Source organism: Mastacembelus armatus, chromosome 4, assembly GCF_900324485.2.
Source record: "Mastacembelus armatus chromosome 4, fMasArm1.2, whole genome shotgun sequence".
In the NCBI taxonomy this organism is placed as follows: Eukaryota; Metazoa; Chordata; class Actinopteri; order Synbranchiformes; family Mastacembelidae; genus Mastacembelus; species Mastacembelus armatus.
This window is the reverse complement of record NC_046636.1, coordinates 19,712,543-19,720,858: the sequence shown is the minus strand read 5'-3', so window position 1 is coordinate 19,720,858 and position 8,316 is coordinate 19,712,543. Positions and strand designations below refer to the sequence as shown.

At 40.0% G+C, this 8,316-nt stretch overlaps 1 protein-coding gene across 1 annotated transcript in view; it reads left to right on the top strand.

Annotated features, from left to right (window-relative positions):
* The first annotated feature begins 1,084 nt into the window (after positions 1-1,084).
* Positions 1,085-8,316, top strand: part of oca2 (oculocutaneous albinism II) — a 40,430-nt gene continuing 33,198 nt past the window's right edge. The window contains exons 1-8 of the mRNA XM_026305220.1: positions 1,085-1,326; positions 4,710-4,805; positions 6,008-6,205; positions 6,485-6,542; positions 6,936-7,008; positions 7,358-7,515; positions 7,608-7,690; positions 8,134-8,287. Coding sequence (XP_026161005.1) covers positions 1,085-1,326; positions 4,710-4,805; positions 6,008-6,205; positions 6,485-6,542; positions 6,936-7,008; positions 7,358-7,515; positions 7,608-7,690; positions 8,134-8,287 — 1,062 coding nt within the window. The remainder of the gene's footprint in view (positions 1,327-4,709; positions 4,806-6,007; positions 6,206-6,484; positions 6,543-6,935; positions 7,009-7,357; positions 7,516-7,607; positions 7,691-8,133; positions 8,288-8,316) is intronic.

Genomic DNA, 8,316 nt, shown 5'->3' with positions numbered 1-8,316 from the left:
CAGCCAGGATGTTTTATAAAAAAAGCATAATTTTTCTCTCTAATGAGGCACCTCATATTCACTGTACAAGGAAATGATATGAAACTGTGTGACACCATCCACACTGATATTATTTTGAAAAGGTACATAGAAATCTGAAAATTACCTATTTTTTTATTCATTTACTTCCAGCTATAATAGATAGGCAACTTTAATGCAGGTATAATCAGTATTTTTGTATATTAACAAATGAAAGGGGTTGCATTTGTTGATGTTTTTATCCTGGAAATATTGCTGCAAATTGCTGAAGGATCAGAAATCCGAGCTTGTACCACCTCTTGACAGAACTGTAGTGCTTCTCCTGAGGGAGGTATTATTGCAAGAGCTCATATGTCACATGTGAGTTCTTGTTGCATTTCATGTGAGCACTAATCCCATCGAATTCATGCAGCCTTTTCTATTCACCAGCAGGTCTGCTGTAGCTGATCTCACCCACTGACCTGTGAGTCCTATAGCAGACACTCAGCTGTCAGATAACTTGTTCCCTCTGTTACTGTGAGACTTGAATTTACATTCTGAAACATATCCGTTTAAAACCCCATATGTATATTTACATTAACAAGGGGCCCCGTGGTCTTTATGGGAGAATGGGTGTGATGAACCCCCCAAAAAATCATCATGGTTCCTGTTGGCTCTACAGAGCTTGAATAGCATCTTTGAGCTCACTGTTGTGGTCTTATGGTCTTTGAAATTACTTCTTGGGTTTGCTCTCACTGCTTTGCAGCTATGGAGCCATTATATTCTTTTGGATTTGGTGGAGACTTAAACGAAGCTAAAACAACTATTGGATTTATTCACAGCATGTCCTGAAGCATGACTCAAGTTGAATACTAATGTCGCTCTGTATCTGCTGGATGTGTAGCAGCAATTTGCTAAGATGTTCGATTTGTCAACTTAAAAGATGACATGTCAGTAAATTGTTTATTTCGGTTGCCCCTAAATGGCTAAAACATTTTTTGCAGGTGTAACTACTGAATTGATCTATTTTATGATAGCTACTCTAATAAAACTTTGCTTCATTCTCTTCTCCAGCTCATCTCTTACCATGTATTTGGACAACAAAAGCAACCTGGAGATTGAGATGTCTCAAACATCAGGCCAAGGCCATCAGGGCAGGAGCAGTCTGAGGCCGCCAGAGGCTGTCGCAGGGAACTTTGGAGAGTTCCATCTCCTGCAGGGCATCTCAGACAGGAGAGACACACACAAGCTCCAACAGTCTGCAGTTCTGCCCTCGGGACAGTGCGTCATCCATACCGACGGCTTCGTCCCTGTTCGACAAGAGGACGGGTATGACTAGTAGATGTGATCCTGATGTCTCTAGGTGGTTTACTGATAAAATCTTTTTATTATTATTTACAAGAATTGTTGAAAGGAGAGCTATTTTCAGGGCTCTAATTGGTTTTGTCTAAGGACATGTTAAGTGGCAGCCTCAAATGCCAAGTATGGTCAAAAATGAAATAAACACTTGCTATGCAAGTGCACCTCAGAGGGGGTATGGCCTTTAAGACTCAGAAAGAAGAAAAGACCAGTACTAACAAAGTCTTAATGTTTTCCAAAACCCTTTGAATTCTCCACCTGGCCCTGAGCCCTTTCATTCCTACTAAAAACGTGTCATGAATATAAACTTTCATTTTTTTAAAAAAACTAAATGAGTTTCTAAAACATCTGGCCACAGCAACTTTAAGCAAACAGCTACTAAAATGTGTGTGGTTTCTAGTTTTCATTGCTGGTTTGGGTCTTGAAAAATAAATCTGTAATCTGGCTTACCCTTTAAGATCCGTCCACTTGTGCCTTGCCTCCTGGCTATTCAAGCTTATGTAGCTTGATACTAGCCCAGTGATATTAATAATAATAATAATAAGAAGAAGAAGAAGAAGAAGAAGTAATCAAGCATAGAGTAAAGAGTACGCTACGCTGACCACAGGATCAATATGTATTGCTATCAAAGTAAAACATGTTCTGACTTTAATTCTTAAAGCTGGCATCCACAACAGTGGATCAAATTTGGTTTTGCTGCCCACAACCTTATCATTTACTTGCACTGCCTTCACCCGCTGTGTAATAAGCAGGAAACTATGTGCCCAGCACCAAGTGAAAGTGGCAAACCTAGCTACTTGCTGCTGAAAATAGTGGAGCATTCAGCAGCAAAAGAGGCAGAATATCAGCTCAAAGGAAAGGGAACACAGCCTGTACTGACCAGGTGGACACAAACATGACTTCTCTTTAAAGACATACATGAATGATTTGTCTGTGTAACATACTGCAAGTCTATCGTCTATCGACTTTTCTCAGGTCTTTCCATTTTTCCTTTGAACCCCAGGATTATATTACACACGCTCTGTTGGTTAGATCTTCCAGACGCTGTATGAACATGCTTGAAAAACACTGGAATTTTCCTAAATGTTCCTAATGTTATGAGCATTCACACACACTGTGTGTGTGTGTGTGTGTGTGTGTGTGTGTGTGTGTGTGTGTGTGTGTGTGTGTGTGTGTGTGCGTGTGTGTGTGTATGTGTATGTGTATGCGTGTGTTAGTGTGCGTGTGTGTGTATGAGAGAGAGAAAGAGAGACTGTGTGACTGTGGGTGTTTATCTCACTCAGGGGGCTACTAATCTTAAACCTGTGGTTGTGACGTTATTCGGATACAACTGGGGGAATTTTTTCCTTTTTCATGAACTAAGTCAAAGCTGCACATGATGATACTTGTGTGTCTCCTGCACAGTTTTATGCTTGATATTTCACAGTGACTTTTTTATTTTCAAACCGGCAGTCAGGTGCTGCCATTCCTGATGTCCTGCAGATGAAACATGAAAGGAACACGCAGGCAAATCAAGTTATGCAGCTAACTGGCAGATACAGTAAGATTGCATAAGTAGAGAACAATTATGTATACAGCCATTTCAAAAAAATCCACAGAGAGAGACAAAAAAAAAAGATAAAAACAAAAAAACAAAACCAAACATTGTCATTTTGTGTAATTGGATAAATGATGAAATGACTGAATTAACAAATTGAATTAACAGGGTGAATGACTTCGTTTCCACCTGCCGCATTTAGTTTCCTGATTAATAAAAGCTGTGAGGGAGCTCTGCTGTTATAAATCCAACATGATTGCATCTGACATGTTGACATTTTTCCAGCCAAGTAGCTCATATCTCGACAGAAAGAACGGCCGCGGCGGTGGTTCATGTCACGTTGTGCGTCTGGCATGTTAAACATGTTTGAACACAGACATAATGAACTTTGATAGGGGAGTATAGATTTAGTATAGATGTGATTAAGAGATTTGAACAGAGCACGATGATGAAAGGCAATAAACACAAATAATCGAGCTTTTTGCTTCAGCATCCTCTTGATGAAGACCTTCATGAGGATTTTCTTTACATCAAGAGGAAACATCAGTGGTTAATATCCCTAAAAATGAATGTTTCACTTTAAACTTTAAAGCTGCTATTATCAATATTGATAATACCAATGGATTGAGTGGCTTTGTAATGTGAAAGGAGTCACTTGTAGTGGCAAACCTACAAAGAATTATCTCCCAACTCTGAAGTTCCTCTCAGTTCCTCTGAGCTTCGTAGCATCTTTTAGCTTCTTTTTTTTCCCTACAGCCCGCAACTTGCTGTTTCATGTTGTTACATACGCTGTATCTGTTGAATTTGAGCGTAAGCAGCTGTCTAGCTTTCTGCTGGTCAAAATTAATCATCGTGACTGGCCTTTGTATGTGTCCTAAGAAGACCTATGTGTTAGTCTGTCTACTTTCTGCTTCAATTTATATTCTGTTTGGGCTCAATCTCCTTTAAGGGCTCAATCTGGCTGCCAAGTCACATCTAGGGGACAGGAGCAGGGTCTTGTCAGGAAAAGAAGAGAGGAGAAAACATTTGTAGACATGCAGTAAATCTCTTTATAGTTGTGTAAGAGTATTGAAGAGGATTAATGCGGCAGACCTCCCTAATGTAATCTACTATCCAGCACCCTTTCATTGATTCATAGCACCCAGCGCGCTGCTGTCTGGAACGGGCCAGACGTGTAAGACGTGTAACAAAAGTAAGAAATTAGGAATCACGGAATTATCTTCCCATACAATAGACCATTAATAACAGGTACCACAAAACTAACCACCAATACGGTGGAAAAAAATAAGTAATACAAAAGAAAAACACTTGATGCTCTGTTATGGAAGTACACAGGCTGCGTTTAAGCAACCAACCCTCTTGGCAGGTAGAGGGTAAAAACCCTTCAGGATTAGCTGGGGGGACCTTTAAGTTTCAGTTTTGGATCAGTGGTTGGTTTTCTTTTACATAATGATTCTCATGACATGTCTACTATTGTCAGGGTAAGTGCTAAGATGACAGGAGAATTAATAATGAGCACTTATGTGGCATTGAGGATGCTGCTGTTACTGCTCATTAGGCATCTAAAAACGTCCAGAAAACAAAACAGGAGCAGCTTTAAATGCATATGCGTCTGTGCAGTGACACTTCTGTTTAAAGACTTAGTGTGTGCATGCACATGTGGATGTGACTGTCGGTTTAGACTCAGCCTTGATGCTCCTGAGAACATACACTACAGTGATAAAAAGCAACATTAATGATTTCCTCACGTGTCGAGTCACAGCTGCTTTTTTATTTTTTTAAACTAATTGTTTTCCATTGCCTTTTTTTCTCCCAGGCACAGTTTCAGTATGGTTAATATTCTCAGAGGAAAAACTAATTCAGCCAACCTTACAGAGAGGTCACCTCTGCTGAGATTCTCTCAAGATGACAGGTGAGTAGTTTCCCATACCTCAGATTATAGTTCTTGTATGGTACGGTATGAAAATACACTGTCGAGCTGTCCGGTGTGTACCCCTCTTGTGTGCCACTATGGGAACAGGATTTGACAGCTGGGATTGGGTCCTGCCACCAGCGGCCCTTCTACAGTGGGTGTCACCAGCCCCGGTCCTTGAGGGCCACTGTCCTGTTTGTTTTAGTAGCTTCTCTTAGCTAAGGTAAAAACCACCCATCCTTTAGCTTATCCTGTAAAGGGACCTGTAAAGGGTGAGAGGTGACGTGCACCTTGGACAGATCGCCAGTCTATCACAGGGCCGACACATAGAGACAAACAAACAAATTCACACCTATGGGCAGTTTAGAGTCACCATGTGTTTGGACTGTGAGAGCACCTGCAGAAAACCCTCTTTAAAGCAACAGTTAAATTCCCAATAAACCAACTAGAAGCTGCTGCTGAACATAAACAAAGGTCACAGATAGTACCTGACTAACCCCTTTTTATTTCGCTTAAGGCTGTGTACTACCCAGCTGTGAGCTTGGATTAGTACTCTGTCTTGAGGTGAAGAGCCTTGTTAGCTCATTAATTCTGATGTACTTCCTATTCTAAGGATGTCCCTCAGAGAGACACAGCTATGAGAAGAACAAAACACTCAAGTCTCTAAGTTTTAGTCCATCTGTCTTGTTGTGCTAGCAGTGATGTAAGCTCTAATATGTTCTATTCAATCATTTTCAGCACATTTGCATTTTTAATACATTAACAGGATTGTACCAAAATGTCATATTTAATGCAGAATATTTTTGGGCTCTTTTTTTCTCTCTGCATGAATTTGGTCTTTATTGGACTTCATTCATTTTACTGTTCACATTATCTACTGTTGGACTCTAATATTTTTTTTCTGAGGAAAGGAGATTATGTATTTTTTTTATTTTTTTGTATCCCATAATGAAGTTGTAAAATCACGGTACAACCCTTGTCACGCTGAATCACTTGGTATACAACACATGTAATGAAATTGTGGTTAGAGGTTATTTTCCCCTTACAGACATGTTTACTTTACAGTATTAGGACCTTTTTTTGTTTTTTTTATTCAAAAGCTTATGTCACAGCTTGTGTCCCTAATGCCAAGTGGGGTTTGTTTCTGTCACTGGAACAATAGTGATGGACGCAGGAAAGACTGACTGATTTTTCTCTTCCAGTATAACCTACATGACCCTGCACGACCCCAGCTTTGTTGGAGGCGAAGAGCCCTGGGATAACAGCTCTCTGGACTTGGAGAGGAGGTATAGGCTGGGCAGCGAGGTCAACAGCCTGTCCCTGTCCCGCTCCAGCTCCACGGAGAAAAGCGACCCTCTGGACAACCTCAACCTCAGATTCAGATTCACCAGTAGCATGAAGTGAGGCCCCTTATGTTGCCATTAAAAAACTATGACTGAAAGGATTAATGTACATACCTAACCTTTTTTTTTTTTAATCTTCTTAAGCACCAAAGGTTAGTGAAAGGTCCAAAATATAAATATGATTTTGTGGAAAGAAATTTAGTTTAATATATGCTAATATATAATTTCAGGACATCTTATATTGATGTGACCATTTGTTCTGACCTCTGTGTTGGAAACCATCAGACTGAATGCTCTGGTGTTTTATTCTGTTAACTGTCTACTTTCTATTTTCAGATGCTGCTTCAGAATCTCCAAAACTATCACAATCTTTACTATCGTCGTTCTCTGCAGTGTAAGTGGATGTGTCTCTCAAGAAAAGCTGACGCTGTTGGTACAATAAGGCAAAGGCATCATAGTGTGAAAAACAAAGTTGTGTGCTGAATGAGTATACAAAAAAAATTATGTATTTATTCCTTGCTTATTATTATTAATTCAGCAGGGTGAGATGAGAAAGTTGATACTTCTAATGTCCATATTCTGTAAAAAAGAGTTAATAGTCAAAAATACTCCCTAAAACACACTAATGAGAAATAAATTCACCTATTTGCAGTTTAGAAGGACACCAGTCGTGTCATTTTAAGACTGTGTTTATTTTAGAGTATACTATATTTCCCATATTTGCCATACACTCGCCAACTCAAGTATCTCTTGAAAGAAACAGATGATGAATGTCTTCTGGTTTCAGCTGTTCTTCAGCATGTACCCAGATCGAGACAACCCCTGGAGGATGTTGGCAGTCTCTTCAACAGAAAGTTTCTGTATCCTTTCCCACTACAGCGTTGTTGATGCTGTGTTTTACATTTATTAGAGAGAATTTTTTAAAAATTTGTTTAATCCCCTAGGGTCTATATCGGGGTTTAATCATAGTAAATGCTGCAGGAGAAAATAGCTGAATGGGAGTGGTAGCAAGCAGGTGAACTGATGGTCTGTGTCAGTGTTTACTTCAGTCCTTGTGTTCATATTCAAGCCAGGAGGATCCTGTTTTTTTTATGTTGCCTGATGGAAAAAAAAAAATCCAGTTTGTGAGATTAGTTATTAAAGTTTTTATCATCTGCAGAAAATAATCTCAGTATCTACAGTTTTCTCTTAATGGTCGGCGTCCCACAGCGATGAACTTGACAAATTTTCGTGACAACGCCTTGCTTAGGCTACAGGTAGGCGGACCGTTTACGGGAGGGATGACTGACCCGAACAATCAGGAGTACATTCTGATCCAGGTGGAGCAAACTGAGCAACCGGGACAACGGCGGAGGAGGACTCAGCAGGTGTGAGCCTCTGTGTGTAAATATCATTTGCTGTATTGTCTACAGAGTGTTGATGGGAAAACTCACACATTTGCGATGCTGTTTGCAAACAGGTGATTCATAATTGGACCGTTCCTCTGCACAGTGAACGAAGTGACCAGATCCTGGTGACAAAAACTTTTGAGATGCTCAGCAGGTACCCAGAACAGGCTACTGTGTTGATCTGATTAGACTGATTTGATTTTTAAAAAAAATATTGTGTAGAATTAGATTTGACTGCCCTGTGATGGACTGGCGACCTGGGATAGGCTCCAAAAGCCTATGGAGCTGAGTTTACTTTTTCTTTATGTAATTAACAGCTTTATTATTATGGCTCTTTTAATTAAATGCCTTAGAATGGTAAATGTATAGGTTATATATGTTCCATTATTGTCAGTGTTACGGAGTATGGTTTTTGTTCCTTAGCAGACATTATGTAGTATTATATGGTGCACATGGTGTTAGGTCCCTGCTGCTAGATATCAACATTATAAACATTACATGACAGATTTGATTATAACATTTTCTGCATTAGTGAATGCTAATGGAAAAAACGTCCACATCATTCATGCTGCTTGTGTTGCCTCCTTTCTTGCACAGTGATCCCATCATCATCACAATTCAGGCCTTCCTGCAGGATAATGAGGTGGTGCCGTTGTCCATGACCCATCAGTCGCTCTACGTCACTGTGGAGACACAGGTGGCCATCGCCGGAATCATCCTGGCTGGAGTCTATGTTCTCATCATCTTTGAGGTAAATGGCCTGTGATGCTCCTGCTTTTC